Source organism: Eumetopias jubatus, unplaced genomic scaffold (assembly GCF_037043125.1).
Source record: "Eumetopias jubatus isolate StellerSeaLion01/CBP00866 unplaced genomic scaffold, mEumJub1_p1.0 scaffold_5, whole genome shotgun sequence".
NCBI lineage: Eukaryota > Metazoa > Chordata > Mammalia > Carnivora > Otariidae > Eumetopias > Eumetopias jubatus.
In genome coordinates this window covers 33,934,685-33,960,565 of record NW_028274811.1, presented here as the reverse complement: position 1 = coordinate 33,960,565, position 25,881 = coordinate 33,934,685, and the positions used below count along the sequence as shown (strand labels likewise).

Genomic DNA, 25,881 nt, shown 5'->3' with positions numbered 1-25,881 from the left:
GCTCTAAAAAATTAAGTCTATTAATTAATATTTGGGGGCACCTGGGTGGCTCAGTTGGTTAAGTGTCTGACTCTTGATTTAGGTTCAGGTCATGATCTCAGGGTTGTGAGACTGAAACACATATCAGGCTCCATGCTGGATGTGGAGCCTGCTTAAGTTTCTCTCTCTCTCCCATTCCCTTTGCCCCTCTCCCCTACTTTCATGCTCTCTTACTCTGAAAAAAAAATTAAATATTTGTATTGAGAAATATTTCAAATATATAGAAAAGTTAAAAGAATTATACAAACATAATTCTACCCTCCACCCAAAATTAAAGCTTATTTTTTACAATATTTGTTCTATTTTTTAATTCTACATACAAATACCCCCTTTTTTTGCTGACCCATTTGAAAGTGACTTGAAGACATAAGAACACTTCACCTCTAAATATTTCAGCAGGCATCTCCTAAGTATAAGGACATTGTCCTATATAATCATGATCCTACTAGCACACTTAACAAAATTAACAATGATTCCATAATATTATCCAAAATCCAGTCCCTATTAAATCTCATTATTTTTCCATTATTATTCCTCAATTTTCTTAAATTTTGGTAAGAATTCATATGCACTCCTGAGTTCCTTTTACAAATGCACTTTTTAACCACTTGTTATAATGTCTTAAAAATTTGTTTTTTAACCAAGTTTCATGATTGTATTAAGTGTTGAATCTATTTAGTCTAGAACAGTCCCCTTTTATGATATTGAATTCTTTAAAGTATCCAGACCTGTTGTCTTGTAGGATGTTATACATTCTGAATTTTTCTGTTTCCTTGTGGTGTCATTTAACCTGTTCCTCTAACCCCTGTATTTCCAGAAAACTGGAATGGATGATTTATTAAATATAATAATGGCATAACACTTTTTTTAAGCTCTCATTTATTTTCTGTAATTGGGTAAAAAAACACTGGGCAATCACAGATTCCTTTTCTTAACATTTAGAAAATAAATGCCTATTTGTATTTTGATATTATTTTTCTCTTTTCATGATTATGTTTATATTACTATTATAATAATCCAAAAATTTTAAATTCATTTCACAGGGAATGTTCTGGCACTTATCTTAAGTTGGAAAGTGTGGGCCTGTGGTAACACTCAAACAATTTGCTTTTGACTCTATTAAGGATACAAACAACTAAGTTTTTCCATAATCTATCAAGATATGTATTTCACAAAGCTCCAGCAAGTGGGATTTCAAAATAAAGGTGACTTGAGCAGGGGAAATGAAGATGCTATTTGCTTTCCCCAGAACAAATATGCAACTAATGGTTTGGAAAGAGACACTTGCGTAAGAATCTTGGCATTTTTTGTTTCATGAGAATCATCATAGTCTATTAGTACAAACTGTTCCCTTGAAAAAAATCTTGCCCACGCATTGTCATGGGTTCTAGCCTGCCTTGAGTATATATTGGACTCTCTCTCTCTCCTACAAATACATATACATACATACATATATATGTATATGTTTTATATGTTTTTATATATTGTGTATGATTTTTCCCAAGAATCTCAGACATCTTCTCTCCCATTATTAAAATAGGCTACAACTTGTATCAGGTTTTGGTAGTCTTGTAGATAATTGCATTTGTACTAAGAGCATAATTAAAATTTCATTTTATTTGTTTTTTTAAATTTCATTTTATTTTAATTCCAGTATAGTTAACATACAGTGTTATATTAGTTTCAGGTGTACAATATAGTGATTCAACACCTCCATATACCACCCAGTGCTCATCAGGACAAATGCTGTCCTTATTCTCCATCACCTATTTCACCCATGCTTCCCCTCTGGTAACCATCATTTTGTTCTCTATAGTTAAGAGTCTCTTTCTTGGTTTGCCTCTTTCTCTCTTTTTAAAGTTACTTTATTTTTTAATTGAAGTATATTTGACATATGATATTATATTAGTTTCAGGGATACAACATAGTGACTCAACATTTATACACATTACAAAATAGTCACCACGATAAGTGTACTTACCATCTGTCACCATACAAAGTTATTATAGTATTACTGACTATATGTTCCCTATGCTGTACTTTACATCCCCATGACTTATTTATTTTATAACTGGAAGTTTGTACTTCTTAATTCCCTTCATCTGTTTCACTTATCCCCTCACCCTGAAATTTCTTTTTAAAAAGAAAATGTGCCTGTTTTTTAAGTACTAAAAACAATACAGAAAACAAATAATGAAGAAATCTACAGATGTAGGGAGGGCAAAGAATATGTTAGGGGGAAAGAAACCTGAGAAAATAACTGACAACCAACAACTTTTCTGGTGAAGACCAGTGCAGACCTGGATCTGGCCAATAGTAGTGATCATCCAATATTGTTATTGTTAAATTAACATGGAAATTGGGATTCAAGGTATACTTATGAATACTACTGTTGTTGTTGTTTTTTTAAGATTTTATTTATTAGAGAGAGAGAGACAGCGAGAGAGGGAACACAAGCAGGGGGAGTGGGAGAGGGAGAAGCAGGCTTCCCGTGGAGCAGGGAGCCTGATGCAGGGCTCGATCCCAGGACCCTGGGATCATGACCTGAGCCAAAAGCAGACGCTTAACGACTGAGCCACCCAGGTGCCCCGAATACCACTGTTTATATCCAAGTCCCGCCATCTTTATGGGCTTTGATTGCCTCAGGAATGCTCTACTGGACTTTCGGTAGCATTCTCAAGTCCAAGAACACACTGGTGAATAATTATTTATATCCGTGAATCTCAACTCAACTTGGAAAAATGCAAAGAATTTTACTTTAGCAACTAAAAATTCAGCATCTACGTCTCACTTAGTCTGTACACCAACTCTGGATCCAATTTCTATTTACTTATTTACTTAGGGAGTGGGGAGGGGCAGAGGGAGAGAGAGAATCTTAAGCAGGCTCAATGCCCAGCACAGAGCCCAATGCCGGGCTCAATCCCATGACCATGAGATCATGACCAGAGCCAAAATCAAGAGTTGGACGCTTAACCAACTGAGCCACCCAGGTGCCCCCCAATTTCTATTTAGTAGCAAATCCTGAGTCTGTTGGTTTGAAAATGCTGTCTTTTATCTTTACAAATATTACTTACCCACTCATGTCTACCACCCCCCGCACCCCACCCCACCCCGGCAGCAACAACCATCAGTAGCTTTCCCACTCTCAGGCCCAAAATATCTGTGAAATTAGCAATGAAGGAACTACTCTACAGTGCCTTTGGAACAGAATTCTGTAGGAGTTTAGTTTCCTCAATGGTATATGCTAAGTGAAACAGAGTAAGTTTGCCTTAGGTTGGGCTTTAAGTATTCCATTATTCCTTCATCTAGCCCCTTAACAAATATGGCTTTGCATAATCGAAGTTTTATCGCACTAATATTTCTTTCTGTTATTTATACCACCATAGTCTCAGGCTTCCAATACAACTCTCAAAGTCAGAGTAGTGTAATATGGAGCATACAGTACTATATTTGCAGTCGGGTTGCTCTACCATCTAAGCCTTCAGTGTCATTATCAGGCCTCTCTTAGTTTTTCAAATTCTCCAGAAAGTGGAAAAAATTTTAGAAAGGCAAATGGAAATATCAACTATTTTGTATTTATGTAATATGCTTATTATCCAGTGTATTGAATAATGTGTATTTTTATTTTCTCAGCAACTATTAGATATACATTAAAAATCAACAGTTAGATCTCATCTGAGGCATATCATGCTTTTGTATCCTCTGCCTTTGATTATTCTAAACTATATCAGAGTATTAAACATTGATGCAAAGAGAAGAAAGATGAGATTATTTTGCTACTCCATATTAAATGGCATTTCCTTTTAATGTATTGGAGATGCTGAGATATTAATTGCTAAAAAATGAATTATTTTTGATATTAAGAAAACTTAGCAAAAATGAACAAATATACAAATTTAGCATAGTAATAAATAAGCTACACAGCAACTCAGTGGATTACACCTTAAATAATGAAAGAGACATTTATTTCTATCAATTACTTTTTTCCCTGTGGTTTTAATTTTGTATTTGATTTTGCCTCATCAATGTCATCAAAATAAAATGACTTTTTTTCAAAGAAGAAGTAAAAACTACATAATGGTAATCAAATAATTATTTGAATTTAGGAGATGGACAGCAATATGGCTGAAAAGTAGGCTATCACAATTTATGGGCCATCAACTGTGAAATATGAAGAAAAGCAAAAAATGACAAAATACATAGGCTGGCCTCCACTGGGAAGACCTCCCTCTTGAATATTATCATTTTATGAATAGATTAGGATGAGTTTCTTTGTCAAGCACTGGAATACCTCCTAGGATAGTCTACACAAAGTTTTAGGGGTAATTTACCTTCGTGAAAGATCAAAGGAAATTAGGCCTGAGGAGAAAACAATGCATTCTTTTTCTGTACTTAATAAAGAGGCTACTGGCTTCTAAACCAAGACCTTTGTGAAGTAAATAAAAAGATAAAAACAGCTAAATCATCAGTACTTGTTGATTCTAAATTAGCCTTAGCTATGCTTCAGAAGAAAATACTACTAAAGGTAGAGCCATAAAACAGCAACTATGCTATTCAGAAAAGGGATGTTTTCTTCTACTTTTTATCCAGAGCCCAAAAGCAAGAATACCAGGGACGATAGCTGTATCTACCTAATGTCTTATTTTCAGCTTCAAAGAACTTAATTTCATTGAAGATAAAGTGATGTTGCATGCATGTATCTCTCTTCTCTCTGTCCTGCATTAGTTTGGCGGAGTAGGGAATATTTAAAATTTAATGGAAAAAAAATTCTGGAAGGAAAGATAAGGCATTTTCTTTTTTGTCCAGAGTGTTTAGATGATGATCCTTAAAGAGGTGAAGTCTGTTTTTGAAGTTTTTCAGGATGAGCAGGTAAGTGTCAACATGACGAATTCTATGGAACTGTCATCCAACAGGAGTGTCATCCAACAACCTTCACAGGGAAAAAGATTTCTGAAAGTAGTTCCGCTGTGAATTTCCTGAGTATTTGCCACGTACCCTGAAATTGCCTGATAATTTTCTTGCAGTGCATATTTATAATGCACAGATATCAATAGTAATTAAAATGTTTGGCGAGTACTTTCCAGAGGTTGGAGGATTTAGTGAGCCTGGAGAATTCAGCGAGCCGTTTCTTAATGATTTACTAAGACTAAATCTTCAGCAGAGAGACGAAGGGCATGCATCTCAAGGGTTTTCACTGGTTGTCATCATTGGACCTAGGAGGTCCCAAACTAGTGTTGATTACTACCACTCCTTTCTGTGACAGTTAAACTTACCTTGGGTTGTTCTTCATCCGGCGATTTTTTTTTCCCCACGAATGAGCAAATTATCCCACTATTGCATCGCACTTTACTGTGAGAATGGAAATTGAACTGATGGTGTAGTTTCCAATAACGGAAAATTCACCTAAATCTCATGCATGTCCCCGTGCACATTCTGCAACGTTCAGAAGAATTTTTCAAAGAGGGAACATTCCAGACTTATAGCTTTTTCTCAGAAAACCAAAAAGAAGTTTACAGGTTTGGAAATGCAAAGCTCCTACAGGTCTAGATTCCTGTTCGAGAGAAAAGGCTCTTCTTTGGGTGGATCTAAAATATTCTTGGATCTCTTTGGAAACCACCCTGCTCCCACAGGTGCACAGACGCTCCCTTTCCCGCAGCTGGCGCCAAATCTCCGGGACCTCTGGCCATAAACAGCCGCCTTCCTTTTCCTGGGCCGCCGGCAATACGCCCCGGAAGAAAAGGAAAACTCACCCCTTGCCTTTTCTGCCAGCTTTTCTCTCGCACAATTTCCTGCACACCCTCTGAGTGCGCTGTCTTTAATAAAAGAAGCATTGGGAAGTCTTGTAAGAGGAATAACGTCAACTTATGTCTCGTCCTCATTCATTTGAAGAAAAGTCTGAAATCTGAGCTTGCAGCCGAAGCTTCCCAAGCCGCGTCCATACCCAGTACCTTTCTTCTAAGATGGAGTCTGCGGAAATGCCAGGCTCCTCCTCCTACTTTTTAGCCTGTAGCACCACCAGGCGTCCGAACTGAAAACCTGGCATATACAGCTCTTTCCGTCAGAAACGGCCAAAATCTGTTCATCGTCATGTCGTCTAGTGGCACAGTTCTTAAATTATTTCTTCATATTACTTCTTCGATTTTTGTTTTAACCAGTGTGGGCAGAAACAATTGATAGTGTGCGGTTTTATTATCATATTTTTAATTATCAATTATTTTATTCTATTATCACAACTGTACAATTTGAGAGTAACTTGAACTGGATTTCTGCCATTTGAGACAGGTCACCCATTTGACCATGCATCTGTTGAATTTATTAATTCATCAGCAGGTGTTTGGGATTATATTCAAGTCCTGTGAAAGGTACTGGGGACATAAAATGGAATAAAGCCTAGTGCCTACACCCCCAGGCGGTTACAGCCTAGAAACGGGACACAGATAAAGAGACAATTATGATGTGGGAGGTAAGTGCTAACATAGAGATTTGCACAGGCACGGTGACTACTTTTGAGGGAAATTTAAGTAAGAACAAAAATGGGGTATCAGGAAAGATTCCCAGAGGAGGTGAAGTTTGAGCTAGTTGTATTTTATGCTATCAACTTAAACACAAACCCATTGAAATTATTTTCTCCTGCAGATGAAGTACTTGTGATTTTGCAAGAAATGAGATTTTCTCAAAAGTTGGGAAGGTCATGGCTTATGTGAAATGCAATGTAGTCTTTCAGTCAACAGCACAGAGCCTTGCATGAAGTGCTGTGGGTGACAACTGAAAGACTAGGGATAAACGCTTTTTTCCAATTTGATTTGGTACAGATAACTAATAGTCAATTTAAAGGAGAGTCCTGCAGGTTGAGTGTGTGCATGTCTGAGCAGTTTGTTGTGTAAAAACATCATCTTTTTAGGTGGTGATTAAGAGCATGGGCTTTTAAGTGAAAGGACTCGTATTAAAATCCTGGCTCTACTACTTCATATATCTTTTTTATTGTTATGTTAATCACCATACATTACATCATTAGTTTTTGATGTAGTGGTCCATGATTCATTGTTTGTGCATAACACCCAGTGCTCCACGCAGAACGTGCCCTCTTTAATACCCATCACCAGGCTAACCCATCCCCCACCCCCTCCCCTTTAGAAACCTCAGTTTGTTTGTTTTTTTTTTAAGATTTTTATTTATTTATTTAACAGAGATAGAGAGAGAGCACAAGTAGGCAGAGCAGCAGACAGAGGGAGAGGGAGAAGCAGGCTCTCTGCCGAGCAGGGAGTCCGATGTGGGGCTCGATCCCAGGACCCCAGGATCATGACCTGAGCCGAAGGGAGCCGCTTAACCAACTGAGCCACCCAGGTGCCCCTCAGTTTGTTTTTCAGAGTCCATCGTCTCTCATGGTTCGTCTCCCCCTCCGACTTACTCCCCTTCATTCTTCCCCTCCTGCTATCTTTTTTTTTCTTAACATATATTGCATTATTTGTTTCAGAAGTACAGATCTGTGATTCAACAGTCTTGCACAATTCACAGCGCTCACCATAGCACATACCCTCCCCAATGTCTATCACCCAGCCACTCCATCCCTCCCACCCCCCACCACTCCAGCAACCCTCAGTTTGTTTCCTGAGGTTAAAAATTCCTCATATCAGCGAGGTCATATGATACATGTCTTTCTCTGATTGACTTATTTCACTCAGCATAACACCCTCCAGTTCCATCCATGTCATTGCAAATGGCAAGATCTCATTCCTTTTGATGGCTGCATAATATTCCATTGTGTATATATACCACCTCTTCTTTATCCATTCACCTGTCAATGGACATCTTGACTCTTTCCACAGTTTGGCTATTGTGGACATTGCTGCTATAAACATTGGGGTGCACGTACCCCTTCGGATCCCCACATTTGTATCTCTGTGGTAAATACCCAGTAGTGCAATGGCTGGACCGTATGGGAGCTCTATTTTCAACTGTTTGAGGAACCTCCATACCGTTTTCCAGAGTGGTTGCACCAGCTTGCATTCCCACCAACAGTGTAGGAGGGTTCCCCTTTCTCCACATCCCCACCAACATCTGTCATTTCCTGACTTATTAATTTTAGCCATTCTGACTGGTGTGAGGTGGTATCTCATTGAGGTTTTGATTTGGATTTCCCTGATGCCGAGCGATGTTGAGCACTTTTTCATGTGTCTGTTGGCCATTTGGATGTCTTCTTTGGAAAAATGTCTGTTCATGTCTTCTGCCCATTTCTTGATTGGATCATTTGTTCTTTGGGTGTTGAGTTTGATAAGTTCTTTATAGATTTTGGATACTAGCCCTTTATCTGATATGTCATTTGCAAATATTTTCTCCCATTCTGTCGATTGTCTTTTGGTTTTGTGGACTGTTTCTTTTCCTGTGCAAAAGCTTTTTATCTTGATGAAATCCCAAGAGTTCATTTTTGCCCTGGCTTCCCTTGCCTTTGGCGATGTTTCTAGGAAGAAGTTGCTGTGGCTGAGGTCGAAGAGGTTGCTACCTGTGTTCTCCTTTAGGATTTTGATGGACTCCTGTCTCACGTTTAGGTCTTTCAACCATTTGGAGTCTATTTTTGTGTGTGGTGTAAGGAAATGGTCCAGTTTCATTCTTCTGCATGTGGCTGTCCAATTTTCCCAACACCATATGTTGAAGAGACTGTCTTTATTCCATTGGACATTCTTTCCTGCTTTGTCAAAGATCAGTTGACCATAGAGTTGAGGGTCCATTTCTGGGCTCTCTATTCTGTTCCATTGACCTATGTGTCTGTTTTTGTGCCAGTACCATACTGTCTTGATGATGACAGCTTTGTAATAGAGCTGGAAGTCCGGAATTGTGATGCCGCCAGCTTTGCTTTTCTTTTTCAAGATTCCTCTGGCTATTCGGGGTCTCTTCTGGTTCCATACAAATTTTAGGATTATTTGTTCCATTTCTTTGAAAAAAGTGGATGGTATTTGGATGGGGATTGCTTTGAATGTGTAGATTGCTCTAGGTAGCATTGACATCTTCACAATGTTTGTTCTTCCAATCTATGAGCATGGAACGTTTTTCCATTTCTTTGTGTCTTCTTCAATTTCTTTCATGAGTATTTTATAGTTTTCTGAGTACAGATCCTTTGCCTCTTTGGTTAAGTTTATTCCTAAGTATCTTATGGTTTGGGGAGCAATTGTAAATGGAATCGACTCCTTGATTTGTCTCTCTTCTGTCTTGTTGTTGGTGTATAGGAATGCCACTGATTTCTGTGCATTGATTTTATATCTTGCTACTTTACTGAATTCCTGTATGAGTTCTAGCAGTTTTGGGGTGGAGTCTTTTGGGTTTTCCACATACAGTATCATATCATCTGCAAAGAGTGAGAGTTTGACTTCCTCTTTGCCGATTTGGATGCCTTTGATTTCTTTTTGTTGTCTGTGGCTAGCACTTCTAATACTATGTTGAATAGCAGTGGTGATAGTGGACATCCCTGCCACGTTCCTGACCTTTGAGAATGATATTCGCTCTAGGTTTTTCATAGATGGCTTTTATGTTATTGAGGTATGTACCCTCTATCCCTATACTCTGAAGAGTTTTGATCAAGAAAGGATGCTGTACTTTGTCAAATGCTTTTTCTGCATCTATTGAGAGGAACATATGACTCTTGTTCTTTCTTTTGTTAATGTATTGTATCACGTTGATTGATTTGTGGATGTTGAACCAACCTTGCAACCCAGGGATAATCCCACTTGGTCATGGTGAATAACCCTTTTAATGTACTGTTGGATCCTATTGGCTAGTATTTTGGTGAGAATTTTTGCATCCATGTTCCTCAAGGATATTGGTCCGTAATTCTCCTTTTTGATGGGATCTTTGTCTGGTTTTGGGATCAAGGTAATGGTGGCCTCATAAAATGAGTTTGGAAGTTTTCCTTCCATTTCTATTTTTTGGAACAGTTTCAGGAGAATAGGTATTAATTCTTCTTTAAATGTCTGATAGAATTCCCCTGGGAAGCCATCTGGCCCTGGGCTTTTGTTTGTTGGGAGATTTTTGATGACTGCTTCAATTTCCTTAGTGGTTATAGGTCTGTTCAGGTTTTCTATTTCTTCCTGGTTCAATTTTAGTAGTTGATACATCTCTAGGAATGCATCCATTTCTTCCAGATTATCTAATTTGCTGGCATAGAGTTGCTCATAATATGTTCTTATAATTGTTTGTATTTCTTTGGTGTTGGTTGTGATCTCTCCTCTTTATTCATGATTTTGTTGATTTGGGTCCTTTTTCTTTTCGTTTTGATACGTCTGGCCAGGGGTTTATCAATCTTGTTAATTCTTTCAAAGAGCCAGCTCCTAGATTTGTTGATCTGTTCTACTGTTCTTTTGGTTTCTATTTCATTGATTTCTGCTCTGATCCTTATTATTTCTCTTCTCCTGCTGGGTTTAGGCTTTATTTGCTGTTCTTTCTCTAGCTCCTTTAGGTGTAGGGTTAGGTTGTGTATTTGAGACTTTCTTGTTTCTTGAGAAAGGCTTGTATTGCTATATACTTTCCTCTCAGGACTGCCTTTGCTGTATCCCAAAGATTTTGAACCGTTGTGTTTTCATTTTCATTGGTTTCCATGAATTTTTTTAATTCTTCTTTAATTTCCTGGTTGACCCATTCATTCTTTAGTAGGATGCTCTTTAGTCCCCATGTATTTGAGTTCTTTCCGACTTTCCTCTTGTGATTGAGTTCTAGTTTCAAAGCATTGTGGTCTGAAAATATGCAGGGAATAATCCCAATCTTTGGGTACCAGTTGAGACCTGATTTGTGACCTACGATGTGATCTATTCTGGAGAATGTTCCATGGGCACAGGAGAAGAATGTGCATTCCATTGCTTTGGGATGGAATGTTCTGAATATGTCTGTGAAGTCCATTTGGTCCAGTGTGTCATTTAAAGTCTTTATTTCCTTGTTGATCTTTTGCTTAGATGATCTGTCCATCTCAGTCAGGGGGGTGTTAAAGTCCCCCACTATTATTGTATTGTTGTCAATGTGTTTCTTTGCTTTTGTTATTAATTGCCTTATATAATTGGCTGCTCCCATGTTAGGGGCATAGATATTTACAATTGTTAGATCTTCTTGTTGGATAGACCCTTTAAGTAGGATATAGTGTCCTTCTTCATCTCTTATTACAGTGTTTGTTTTAAAATCTAATTTGTCTGTAGAAGGATTGCCACCCCAGCTTTCTTTTGGTGTCCATTAGCATGGTAAATGGTTTTCCACCCCCTCACTTTCAATCTGGGGGTGTCTTTGGGTTTAAAATGAGTCTCTTGCAGACAGCATATCGATGGGTCTTGTTTTTTAATCCAATCTGATAGCCTGTGTTTTTTGATTGGGGCATTTAGCCCATTTACATTCAGGGTAACTATTGAAAGATAGGAATTTAGTGCCATTGTATTGCCTGTAAGGTGACGGTTACTGTATATTGTCTGTGTTCCTTTCTGGTCTATGCTGCTTTTAGGCTCTTTGCTTAGAGGACCCCTTTCAATATTTCTTGGAGGGCTGGTTTCGTGTTTGCAAATTCCTTTAGTTTTTGTTTGTCCTGGAAGCTTTTTATCTCTCCTTCTATTTTCAATGACAACCTAGCTGGATATAGCATTCTTGGCTGCATGTTTTTCCCATTTAGTGCTCTGAAGATATCATGCCAGTCCTTTCTGGCCTGCCAGGTCTCTGTGGATAGGTCTGTTGCCAATCTAATGTTTCTACCATTATAGGTTACATATCTCTTCTCCCAAGCTGCTTTCAGGATTTTCTCTTTGTCTCTGAGACTCGTAAGTTTTACTATTAGATGTCAGGGTGTTGACCTTTTATTATTGATTTTGAGAGGGGTTCTCTGTGCCTCCTGGATTTTGATGCCTGTTTCCTTCCCCACATTGGGGAAGTTCTCTGCTATAATTTGCTCCAATATACCTTCTGCCCCTCTCTCTCTTTCTTCTTCTGGGATCCCAATTCTAATGTTGTTTCATCTTATCGTATCACTTATCTCTCGAATTCTGCCCTCGTGATCCAGTAGTTGTTTATCTCTCTTTTTCTCAGCTTCTTTATTTTCCATCATTTGGTCTTCTATATCGCTGATTCTCTCTTCGGCCTCATTTATCCTAGCAGTTAGTGCCCCCATTTTTGATTGCACCTCATTAATAGCCTTTTTGATTTCGACTTGGTTAGATTTTAGTTCTTTTATTTCTCCAGAAAGGGTTTCTCTAATAACTTCCATGCTTTTTTCAAGCCCAGCTAGTATCTTTAAAATCATGATTCTGAACTCTAGGTCCGACATCACACTAATGTCCGTATTGAGTAGGTCCCTGACTGACGGTACTACCTCTTGTTCTTTTTGCTGAGGTGATTTTTTTCATCTTGTCATTTTGTCCAGAGGAGAACAGATGAATGAGAGAACAAAATGCTAACAGGGTAACAACGTCCCCAGCAAATATACTCTAAACAAATCAGAAAAGACCTGAAACCAGAGGAAAAGAAAGGGAAAGAAAGAGGAAAAAAAAGAAAAAGAGAAAAACAAACAAAAACAGAACAAAACAAAAAAAACAGAATATGATCAAATATGATCAGGCTGGTGTATAGATCAGTGCCATACACTAGATTTTGTGTGTATTTTGGTCTGTTAGAAGAAAGTGCCTCCTAAAATTTTAAAGAAAGACTTATATATGTATAAAATAAGGGTTGATATGATGAAGGGATGGAATATGACTGTAAAGATGAAAATTATAAAAAATTTTTAAAAAGGAATTGATCAGAAGGTGTTTGAAAAAATAAAGAGGATTAAAAAAAAAAGGAAAGAAAGAAAAAAAAGGGGGAGAGAATGTGATCAGGCAGGAGATTGGAACAAAGCCGTACACTAGAGATTTAGGGTATATTTTGATCTGTTAGAAGAAACTGTATCTCAAAATTTTAAAGAGAGAACAACTTATACATATATGCCAAAAATAAGGATAAGTACTATGAAGGGATAGAATATGACTCTAGAAATGAAAAATAAAAATGGTTTTTAAAAAAAGGGGTTGATAAGATGTTGGTTGAAAAAGGGAAAAAAATAAAAAAAAAACAGTTAAAAAAATAAACTTTGAAAGACTAATGAATCATGGTAAAAAAGCCATGAATTCTATGTGCAGTATTCCCCTAGCACTGGAGTTCTGCCGTTCTCATTGATCGGTAAACTTGGTCTTGGCTGGCTGTTCATGCTGATCTTCTGGGGGAGGGGCCTGTTGCCATGGTTCCCAAATGTCTTTGCCTGAGGTGGAATTGCCCCACCCTTGCCCCTCTGGGCTAAGTAATCTGCTCAGGTTTGCTCTCGGGAGCTTTTGTTCCCTGCAAGCTCTCGGTACAGCTTTGGAGGAGGAGAGTGAAAATGGTGGCCTCCCAATCTCCACCCCGGAGGAGCCGAGAACTCGGGCCCGCTCCTCAGTGCGCCCCCAGAGAAAAGCAGTCAGTCACTCCCGTCTCCCCGGTCTCCGGCCGCACTCCGTGCTCACCCGGCCTGTGACCGAGCCTTTCTATCTCTGGCACCCGACCCTGTGTGGAGTCTCCAAACCCAGCAGATCCCTGCGGTGCGCTCCCGCGCTGCTCCTCCCAGGGGAGGAAGGGGAGTCTCCCCGGAATGAAATGTTCAGCCTAGTGCTTGGAACATCACAGTGTTTCATAAATGCTAACAATTATTATACTATGAATATACTATGAAATATACTATGAAAACGGGAACTTCTCTATAGTTCTGATTACTCCTTCAAACAAATGTAAGCCTAAATGACTCCTAAAAGGGAACCCATGTACACTGTTGGTGGGAATGTACATTACTATTGCCACTGTGGAAAATAGTATAGAGGTTCCTAAAAAAATGAAAATAGGGCATTCTGGATGGCTCAATTGGTTAAGTGTACAACTCTTGATTTCACCTCAGATCATGATCTCAGGGTCATGGGATCCAGCCCCAGGTCGGGCTCCACACTTAGCCAGGAGTCTGCTTGAGATTCTCTCTCTCCTTCTTTCTTGTCCCCTTCCTCCTGCTTGCTCACACTCTCTCTTTCATAAGTGTTTTGTAGTATCTAGAGTATAGATCCTTTACCTCCTTGGTTAAGTTTATTCCTAGGTATCTTATGGTTTTTGGTGCTATTGTAAATGGAATTGATTCCTTAACATCTCTTTCTTCAGTCACATTATTAGTGTATAGAAATGCAACTGATTTCTGTGCATTGATTTTGTATCCTGCCATGTTGCTGAATTACTGTATGAGTTCTAGCAATTTTGGGGTGGAGTCTTTTGGGTTTTTCCACAAAAGTATCATGTCATCTGCGAAGAGAGAAAGTTTGACTTCTTCTTTACCAATTTGAATGCCTTTTATTTCTTTTTGTTGTCTGATTGCTGAGGCTAGGACTTCCAGTACTATGTTGAACAATAATGGTGAGAGTGGGCATCCCTGTCATGTTCCTGACCTTAAGGGAAGAGCTCTCAGTTTTTCCCCATTGAGAATGATATTCGCTGTGGGGTTTTCATAGATGGCTTTTATGATATCAATGTACGTTCCCTCTATGCCTATACTTTGAAGAGTTTTAATCAGGAAAGGATACTGTATTTTGTCAAATGTGTTTTTTTCTGTATCAGTTGAGAGAATCATATGGTTCTTGTCTTTTCTTTTATTAATGTGCTCTGTCATGTTGATTGATTTCCAAATGTTGAACCACCCTTGCACCCCAGGAATAAATCCCACCTGGTCGTGGTAAATAATCCTTTTTTATTTTTAAGATTTTATTTATTTGACAGAGAGAGACACAGCAAGAGAGGAAACACAAGCAAGGGGAGTGGGAGAGGGAGGAGCAGGCTTCCTGCTGAGCAGGGATCCCAATGCGGGGCTTGATCCCAGGACCCTGGGATCATGACCTGAGCCAAAGGCAGACGTTTAATGACTGAGCCACCCAGGCGCCCTGTGAATAATCCTTTTAATGTAATGGATCTTATTGGCTAGGAACTTGTTGAGTATTTTGGCATCCGTGTTGATCAGGAATATGGGTCTGTAATTCTCCTTTTGTCTGGTTTTGGGATCAGGATAATGCTGGCCTCATAGAACGAGTTTGGAAGTTTTCTTTCTGTTTCTATTTTCCAAAACAGCTTAAGTGGAATAGGTATTATTTCGTCTTTAAATGTTTGGTAGAATTCCCTTGGGAAGCCATCTGGCCACGCTGGACTTTTGTTTTTTGGGAGGTTTTTGATTACTGCTTCAATTTCCTTACTGGTTATTGGTCTGTTCAGATTGTCTATTTCTTCCTGTTTCAGTCTTGGTAGTTTATAAGTTTCCAGGAATACATCCATTTCTTCAGATTACTTAGTTGGTTGGCATATAGTTGCTGGTAATAATTTCTAATAATTGTTTCTATATCCTTGGTATTAGTCATGATCTTTCACCTTGCATTCATGATTATATTGATTTGGGTCTTTTCCCTTCAATGCATTTTAAAAATTCCCTTTACACTTCCTCCTTGACACATACATAATTAGATGTCTATTATTTAGGTTTAAAGTGTTTTGGAAATTTTCATCTTATCTTTCTATTATTGATTTATAGTTTGCTTTTATTGTGGTTGCAGAGCACCTTCTGTATCATTTTAATTACTTTAAAATTTGCTGAGGATTGTTTTATGGCCCAGGATATAATCTAGCTTGGTATATGTTCTGTGAGCACTTGGAAAGAGTATAATTCTGTTCTTTTTGGTTGAGTGTTCTATAAATGTCTATTGGATCCTATTGGCTGATGGTATTGTTGAATTCTTGCTGAGTTTTTCTACTTCTTGTCAATGGTCGAGAGAGGTGTCGAGGTCTCCAAACTACAGCTGTGAATTTGTCTATTTCTCCTTTCAGTTCTATCAGTTTTTGGTTCACATATTTTGTAGCTCTGTTGTTTCATATATGTATATTTAGGATCACTATGTCTTCTTAATGAACTGACTTTCTTATCACTATATTATGTTCCTTCCTGCCTCTGGTAATTCTCTTTCTCTGAAATCTCAGGTATTAATATGGCCATACCTGCTTTCTTTTATTTACATATTTATGATATGTCTTTTCCCATCCTTTTACTTTCAACTAGCCTGTATTGTTATATTTGAAGTGAATTTATTACAGACAGTATATAACTGAAGTAATGTTTTTTTAATCCATTCTGCCAACTTCTGTCTTTAACTGGTGTATTTCGATCATTTACATTTAACGTAATTATTCATAAGCTAGGGCTTAAGTCTGCCATTTTATTTTTTTTAAATGTTTATTTATTTTAGAGGGAGAGTGAGAGAGCCTGCACACACGAGCAGGGGGAGGGGCAGAAGGAGAGGGAGAGAGTATCTCAAGCAGACTCCTGGCTGAGCACAGAGTCCAACATGGGCTCAATCTTAGGATCCTGAGATCATGACCTGAGGCAAAATCAAGAGTCAGACGCCAACTGAGCCACCCGGGCAACCCTGCCATTTTATTTTTTGTTTTCTATTTAATTGTTTTTTGTTTGTTTTCCTTTTCTCTATCTTTCTGTAGGTTATTTGACCACTTTTATAAATTTTGATTTTGATTTATCTATAGTGTTTCTGAGTATATTGCTTTATAAGGCTTTTTAGTGGCTGCTTTAAGTATTATATATAGATAACTTCTCACAGTCTACTGGTGTCATCATTTCACCTGTTTGAATGAAGTATAGAAATCTTACCTCCCTCTGTGTCTCTTTACTCTCTCTTGTTTATAATATTGTCTTGGTTATTCCCTCTATATACATTCAGAACCACATCAGGCAGTATTATCATTTTTTTAACATAATTTAGAAAACTCAAGAGGAGAAGAAAGTCTATAGTATTCACCCATTTTTTACTCACTGTGCTCGTTCTTCCTTCCTGATATTCCAAGATTCCTTTTTAAATTATTTCCTATCTGTTTAGAGAACTTCTCTTAGCCATTCTTTCAGGGTCAGTCTGCTGATGACAGAGTCTTTAATCTTTCTTCACCTGAGAATGTCGTGATGTCTTCTTTATTCCTGAAGGATATTTTAATGATATGGGATACTGGGTTGACAGTTCTTTTCTTTCAGCCACTGAAAACATTGTGTTACTTGCTTCTAGCCCCCATCATTTCTGATGAAAAATCCCCTATTATTCAAATTGTTTTCCCTATAGGTCATGTGTCATTTTTCTTTAGCTGCTTTCAAGACTTTTTGTCTTAATTTTAGAAGTTTGGTTACAGTGTATCTTGGTGTGGATTTCTTTGGGTTTTTCTTATTTGGAGTCTGCTCAGCTTTTTAAATATCCACGTTTATATCTTTGCCAAATTTGAGTAGTTTTTCAGTCTATCCCTTTGAGTACCTCTATCTTCCTTCTCCTTTCCTTTTAGGACTCCAATGACACAAATATTATATGTTTTGTTATTTTCCCATACATGTCTGAAGCTCGGTGCATTTATTTTTCAGTATATTTTCTTTCTTGTTCAGATTGGGTAATTTCTATTGTTCTTTATTCACATTAACTGATTCTTTTGTCTCTTTCCTCCATTCTACTGTTCAGCTTATCCACTAAGCTTTTTATTTTGGCTATTGTATATCTCGTTCTAAACTTTCCATTTGGTTCTTCTTCATAATTTTTTATTTCTCTATTGAAACTTTCTTTTCTTTAAATTTTATTAAATTTTTTATTATTATGTTCAGTTAGCCAACATATAGTACATCATTAGTTTTTGATGTAGTGTTCAATGATTCATTAGTTGTGTATTAAAATGTTAGTTCCAATATAGTTAACATACTGTGCTATATTACTCTCAGGTGTACAATATAGTGATTCAACAATTCTCTACATTACTCAGTGGTCATCTTGTAAGTGTACTCTTTAATCCCCATTTCCTGTTTCACCTATCTGCCTGCCTATATCCCCTCTGGTAACTGTCAGTTTGTTCTCTATAGTTAGGAGTCTGATGGGGCACCTGGGTGGCTCGGTTGAGCGTCCGACTCTTGATTTTGGTTCCAGTCATGGTCTTGGGGGTCATGGGATGGAGCCCCACGTTGGGCTCATGCTCAGTGCAAAGTCTTCTTGTCCCTCTCCCTCCCGATCTATTCCTCCCCCTCTGCGCCTCCCCCAACTCGCAGACAAGCTCTCTCTCAAATAAATAGATGAATAAAATCTTTTTAAAAAGACTCTATTTCTTGGGTTGTATTTCTTCTTTTTCTCTTCCTTTGCTTTGTTTCTTAAATTCCACATATGAATGAAATCATATGGTACTTGTCTTTCTCTGACTGACTTATTTCACTTAGCCTTATACTCTCTAGCTCCATCCATGTTGTTGAAAATGGCAAGATTTCATTCTTTATATGGCTGAATAATATTCCATTGTGTACATGTGTGTATACACACACACACATATATGTCACATAATATATGTATCACCTCTTCTTTATCTATTCATCTATTGATGGACACTTGGGCTGCTTCCATAATTTGGCTATAAATAATGCTGTAAATATGCTGTAATAAACATAGGGATGCATATATCCTTTTGAATTAGTGTTGTTGTATTATTTGGGTAAATGCCCAGTAGTACAGTTACTGGATCATAGGGTAATTCTATTTTTAATTTTTTGAGGAACCTCCATTCTGTTTTCCACGGTACCTACACCAGTTTGCATTCTCACCAACAGTGCATGAGGGTTCCTTTTTCTCCACATCCTTGTCAATACTTGTTATTTCTTGTGTTTTTGATTTTAGTTATTCTGAAAGGTGTGAGGTGATATCTCATTGTGGGTTTGATTTGCATTTTCTTGATGGTGAGTAATGAGCATCTTTTCATGTGTCTGTTAGCCATCTGAATGTCTTCTTTGGAGAAATGTCTGTTCATGTCTCCTGCCCATTTTTTTTTTTACTTTAAATTTTTTATTGTTATGTTAATCACTGTACATTACACTATTAGTTTTTGATGTAGTGTTCCATGATTCATTGTGCATAACACCCAGCGCTCCACACAGAATGTGCCCTCTTTAATACCCATCACCAGGCTAACCCATCCCCCCACCCTCCTGCCCATTTTTTTAATTGGATTATTTGGTTTTGGGTGTTGAGCTGTATAAGTTCTTTATATATATATTGGATACTAACCCTTTACTGGATATGTCATTTGCAAATGTCTTCTCTCATTCAGTTGGTAGTCCATTAGTTTTGTTGATTGTTTCCTTTGCTGTGCAGAAACTTTTTATTTTGATGTAGTCCCAATCATTTATTTTTGCTTTATTTTTCCCTTGCCTCAGGAGATACATCTAGAAAAATATTGCTATTGCTGATGTCAGAGAAATTACTGCCTGTGTCCTCTTCTAGGATTTTTATGATTTCGGGTCTTACATTTATGTCTTTAATCCATTTTGAGTTTATTTTTGTGTATGGTGTAAGAAAGTGGTCCAGTTTCATTCTTTTGCATACAGCTGTCCAGTTTTCCCAACACCATTTGTTAAAGAGACTGTCATTTTACCATTGCATATTCTTGCCTCTTTTGTCTAAGATTAATTGACCCACAATCATGGGTTTGTTTCTGGGCTCTCTTTCCTGTTCTATTGATTTACATGTCTATTTTTGTGCCAGTACCATACTGTTTTGATTACTACAGCTTTGCAGTATAACTTGAAATCTGGAATTGTGGTAATTCCTGCTTTGCTTTGCTTTTTCAAGATTGTTTTGGCTATTCAGGGTCTTTTGTGGTTCTATGCAAATTTTAGGATCATTTGTTCTAGTTTTGTGGAAAATGCTTTTGGCATTTTGATAGGGATTGCATTAAATTTGTAGATGGCTTTGGGTAGTATGGACATTTTAACAATATTTGTTCTTCTAATCCATGAGCATGGAATTTGTGTTTCTCATAACTTCAGAAATATTTTGGCAGAGGTTTTGCAATCTTTCTTTTTCATGAACCAGATAGACCCATTCTAGCTTCTGGCTGTAAGCAGTGACTCTGGCTTTTATTCTCCATCTTGTATGGAGAATTTTTCTTTTTCCTGATAGCCCATAAGAGCCAAACTTATGGCAACCAATGCCAGCTTCCCACCCTGCAGCTCAGAAATGCAAGGGTTTCATCCTTGTTCACTATTTTATGTTTGTTCCATTTTTGTTTTATATTTTCTAATTTTTATTTTAAATTTTTATCTATTTTTTTCTGTGTTCATATGAGCAGAGCACATGGTACACAGAAGCATAAACTTACTTCACGAGCTTAACAGAAAACTGTGTTTTTACTTTTTATTATTTTGTTTCAGTGTTATATAAACACAACCAATACTTTAATGATATTATTTTTACAGTGTTACATAAATTTGTAAACAAAGTTAAATTTTTGGTTGAAGAGCCTGTGTTTGATTAGTCGCATACATTGAGGACATTCAACTGTATGGAAAAAAGACCTTTAAGAGGCACCTGGGATAAGCATCTGCCTTCAGCTCTGGTCATGATCTCAGAGTCTTGGGATGGAGCCCTGCCTTGGGATCCCTGCTCAGTGAGGAGTCTGCTTCTCCCTCTCCCTCTTCCCCTCTGTCTGCTTGTGCACTCTCTCACTCTCTATCTCTCAAGTAAATAAATAAAATCTTAAAGAAAAGAAAATAGACCTCTATAGGGGAGACTTACATGGATGAATTCTGCTTCCACAAATGAGACAAATTCACCTTTTTTTTTTGAGAGAGAGAGAGAGTGGGTAGAGGGCAGAGGGAGAGGGAGAGAAAGAATCTCAAGCAGACTCCACACCCAGAGCCCTACATGGGGCTGGATCTCAGAACCTGAGATCACAACCTGAGCCAAAATCAAGAGTCTGATGCCTAACCAACTGAGCCACCCAGGCATCCCAAGACAAATTCATCTTTAAATTATACACAACTAAATAATGATTGAACATTACATCAAAAACTTATGATGTACTGTATATTGGCTAATTGAATTTAAATTAAAAAAAAAGAAATCAACAACAACAAAATACAGACACATGACAGAGAAAGCAATGTATTTACTTATTTTTAGGAGAATTAAATAAAACCAGACAGACCAATTCCATTTCTTATATATCTGTATGTCTAATTTCACATATAAATCTGTTTTAACTGACATCTCTATTGTACATAGCTTATAAATATATAAACATGCCTGCATAATAAAATTTAAATTTTTCAAACTTTAGTATCCATTTAATAGTTTTATAATTAGAATGGAAATTTTAAATCAGGTTAATGTAATTTTCATTTAAAGCTAAAACATCATGGGGCACCTGGGTGGCTCAGTCATTAGGCATCTGCCTTCGGCTCAGGTCATGATCCCAGGGTCCTAGGATCGAGCCCCGCATCGGGCTCCCTGCTCCGCAGGAAGCCTGTTTCTCCCTCTCCCACTCCCCCTGCTTGTGTTCCCTCTCTCACTGTGTCTCTCTCTGTCAAATAAATAAATAAAATCTTTAAAAAAAGGTTAAAACATCATTATGAAAAACCTTTAAGAAACTTATTTAAGATCATATAGCATAGGTTATAAAGAAATACTTATTTTGGTCAAAATGTGTTCTATGTGGATAATTCCAGTCTTAAAAAATCTACTTTTCATCCCAAATAAAAGGTTTTGCTGAACAACAAAATAAATAATGATAACATGGGATTATAACCCAAATAATAAAGTATATTTCCATGAGTTTATATATAAAGAAATAACTACATATTGAACAAATGGAGGAGAAATGAAAAGTTTTTCTTCAATTAGTTAATGTAAAAGGAATCAGGGAAATAGAAAATTACCATTTGAATGCCACAGTGTTAATTGCCATACGAAATACCCAGTAACGGATCCTAAAATTAGTGGGCAAGAGTTTAAGCAGAAACATGATATTTACATAGTTTCAAAGTATCTCTTTCCAAGTATTTATTAATCACAAAGAAAAAATAGTAACTTTACAATGGAGAAACTTGACAGATAGAGATTAATACCACCTTAACACTATTGAACTATATACTTAAAAATGTTTAACATGGTAAATTTTATGTTGTTTTTAACCACAGTTTTTTTAAAAGATTAATATTACTGCTCAATAGGACACAGTGACATCATGTTCTCCCAATAATGATGCACAGAGAAGATACAATATCATTTCTGTGGTTTTCTTCCCAATAATGCATAACATCAATCTAATCTAAAGAAGACAAATACAATCTCAAATTGAGGGACATGTTTGCTAACTAAACTTATTATGGTAACCATTTCACAATACATGTAAGTCAAGTCATTATGCCATACACCTTGAAATTACACAGTGCTATATGTCAGTTATATTTCAATAAAACTGAAAAATTTGAAAAAATCAAATCTGGTAATATCTGAAAATGTATCTTTTCTTAAGGCTACTTAATTGGTATTCATGATCACTTTTTTCCTTAATATCTTTTTATTTTATAGTTGTGTGTTAGCACTTGTTAACTACAGTAAGCCTAATTTATTTTTTCCCTCATCTACCTTTCATTCCCCACATTCAAATAACTGCTTTCTGATAAGGAATGGAATAGACTTCTGTGTAAAAGAGAGATTTGAGACTTGCCTAAGGCCCTAAACAGCCATTAAGAAATCACCGGTAACTTAATTTTGGAAAACATTCCTGAACTGAATCTCTTTAGTCTTATATCTGCCCTTATTCACCTTCTCAAATAAGTCAATCCTTTTTTTTTCTTTACCTTTCCTTTCACCTGATTATCTATGAGAACCACCATTCACCAGGCATTTGCATTGTTATGAACGATGGCATGCAAGACATTGAGTCAAAGATGATCTCCACATACCGAGAGGCAAAGATCTAAAATTTCTGAGTGATGATAAAATATATTTCTGCTTCTCAAATCTAATTGCTTCCTGATGCATCAAAACCAGAACCTAGTTTTTGTCCTTATACATGTGTAACTGTCTGCTGGAAAATAATTTAAAGGCAACAGGATATCTCTATGGAACTAAGAATTTCCAGGGCCAGGACTAATGAACTTTTGGGGGAGACATAAATAATGGCTACAAACAGCTCATGAGTAAGAGCTACATACAGTTGTCAGGTACTTGGCCATGGTCCTCTGACCCCCGAGACCTATTCCTATCAGAATCTGGTGGTAAATTGGAGCCAGCCTCTGTTTTTGCCTCTCCAGTGCCATGGGGGTAGGGGAAGTTGGGCATAAAGCGCTTAAGAAACCGAAACTCACTATTGCTGGTGCCAGTGGCTGAGCACATTTCATAGGGACAGGGCTGAGATAACAATCCATTGGCCCTTCCTTGTACCAGGTTGTTAGGGAAATTACAGTCATCATAGAAATGCTCTTGAACTGTGAACTTTTCTCTATATTTAACCTTCTGGTAGATGTGTATAACAAAGATCACTGTGACAGAAAGGAGAAATAGAAAGGAAAGCACAGCCAGAGAAATGACCAAATATTTAGTGGATGGATTTACCCTTGTAGGATTCTTGGAAGGATCCCGGAACTGCAGATAGGGTTCAGAAAAACCATCTACCAGCAAGATGTTGAGTGAGGCAGTAGTGGAAAGAGCTGGTTGGCCATGATCCTGAACAAGAATGATCAGTTTCTGAATCATGGGGTCTCTCTCAGATATCTGCCGCAATGTACGGATTTCCCCATTTTCTTGTTGAACAGAGAATAACCCAGGGTCAGTGGCCTTAAGGAGATGATATGAAAGCCAAGAATTCTGACCTGAGTCACCATCCACAGCCACTACCTTGGTCACCAGGTAGCCTGCATCTGCAGACTTGGGCACCAGGTCATTGCAGGGCAAGGTGCCATTCTGCAGTGGGTGCAAGATCATTGGGCGGTTGTCATTGTCATCCAGAACAACCACTCTTACAGTAACCTGGCTACTCAGTGACAGGAAGCCCCCATCAGTTGCCTTTACCACAAACTGAAAATTTTGAATGGCCTCATAATCCATGGTTCTCAGTGCATAGAGCTTCCCGTTGTCTGAATTTATGGAGATGTAAGCAAAGACTGATAAATCTCCACTTTGTGGAGGCAGCAGAGTATATGTTACTTGGGCATTCTCACCCAAATCTAGATCCTCAGCATGAACTTTGCCAATAAAAATTGCTGGGCTGTTGTTTTCTCGAACAGTCAAAATGTAGGAGTCTTCCTGAAATATTGGGGGATTGTCATTAATGTCAGATATTAACACCTCAATCACAGTTTCTGTGAACAGACTGGGTGGCCCAGTATCCATGGCAACGACGGTGATATTGTAGCCTGAAACCTCTTCCCGATCCAAGCCTCTGTCAGTAACCAGTGAGTAAGAATTCCGGAAAGTTGGTTTGACTGCAAAAGGAAGGTCTTCTCTGAGGAAGCAGGTGATTTTTCCTCCCACCCGAACGTCCCTGTCTCGAATAGAGAAAAGGGCCACTACGGTTTGTAGTGGGGAGTCCTCAGGGAGAGGGCTGGACACAGAGGAGACTGTCACCTCAGGGGGATTGTCATTAACATCCACCACTTCCACCAGGACTTTGCTGTGGGCAGAGAGGCCCCCTCCGTCTGTGGCTTGAATGTCAATATCGTATGTTTCAACCGCTTCAAAATCTAAGGGCCCTCTCAGTCGAACCTCTCCAGTGTGAGAATCAATCTGAAACGTCTGGAGAATTGCTTCTGGGTTTTGAGCTAAGGAATAAGTTATTTCCTTGTTGGAGCCCTCGTCCAGGTCTGTGGCACTCACAGTGGCCACCAGTGAACCATTGGCGCTATTTTCTGGTACCTGAGCGCGGTACACCAGCCTAGAGAACTGAGGCACGTGGTCATTGACGTCCAGAACCTCCACGTGGATGTGGGCGATGCCAGACTTGGGTGGGGACCCGCCGTCCACCGCCGTAATTGTCAAGTTGACTTCAGGTTGCTCCTCTCTGTCCAGGGGCTTATCCAGGACCAACTCGGCATATTTGGGCCCATGGCTGCGAAAGCGGGTATGCAGGTGGAAATACGCGTTGGGGCTCAAGGTGTAGTTTTGAAGACCATTGAGGCCCACGTCCAGATCCTGGGCGCTCTGCAGAGGAAAACGTGAACCCAGGGGTGTGCTCTCCGGAATCTTTAAAAGCGGCTCCTTGTTCAGGAAAATCGGGGCATTGTCATTGATATCAAATACCCTGACCTCGACACGAAAGGACTGCAGCGGCTCCACCAGGACTATTTCAAAGTGCAGAACACATGGGTCCGCTTTGCCGCACAGTGACTCCCTATCCAGTTTCTCCTTCACGAACAGATCCCCTGTCTTGCGGTGGAGCCGGAAATGCAGTTTGTTGCTTTCAGAAACCAGCCGCGCCCCGCGCGCAGCCAGCTTCCCTACCTCCAGCCCCAGGTCCTTAGCCACATTAGCCACAAACGAACCGCTCTCCATCTCTTCCGCCACTGAATAGCGGATGGTGGCCGCACTCCCCATAGATATGCACAACAAAAAGAGAAGAGACCCTACTTGCCTGCTCTGCAGGGGTTTTCTGTGCGCCGCCGCCATCCGTTCTCGCACGCGCACTGTCTGCAGCAACCACCACCTGTTGCGGATAAACTTCACTTTTCCGCCCACAGGTTCCTGCAACTGCTGCGCTCAGCTTGGCTCGTCTCTAACCGCAGCGCCACCAAGGGCTTGCCGCGCCCGGTAAGCTGTTTTGCACTTGAACGAAAATTTGCATTGAGCAGCTCAACTCCCCAGTCTATCCAGTGTATTAATAGGTATGTTCTCATTCCGGAGATTAGGTAGAGGATGAAAGTTGTTACTAAAGCAACGGCTGACTCGCCCTTTAAGTCCCTTTCAGAAAAAAAGTCCTTGGGAATTAAGAAGCCAATGA

The 25,881-nt window shown here is 38.6% G+C and overlaps 1 protein-coding gene across 1 annotated transcript; it reads right to left on the bottom strand.

The window, feature by feature from the left end:
* Positions 1–23,093: 23,093 nt before the first annotated feature.
* On the bottom strand, positions 23,094–25,550 carry PCDHB1 (protocadherin beta 1). Its single transcript, XM_028095905.1, has one exon. The coding sequence runs from the start codon at positions 25,548–25,550 to the stop codon at positions 23,094–23,096; it is 2,457 nt and encodes an 818-aa protein (XP_027951706.1).
* Between the last annotated feature and the right edge of the window lie 331 nt (positions 25,551–25,881).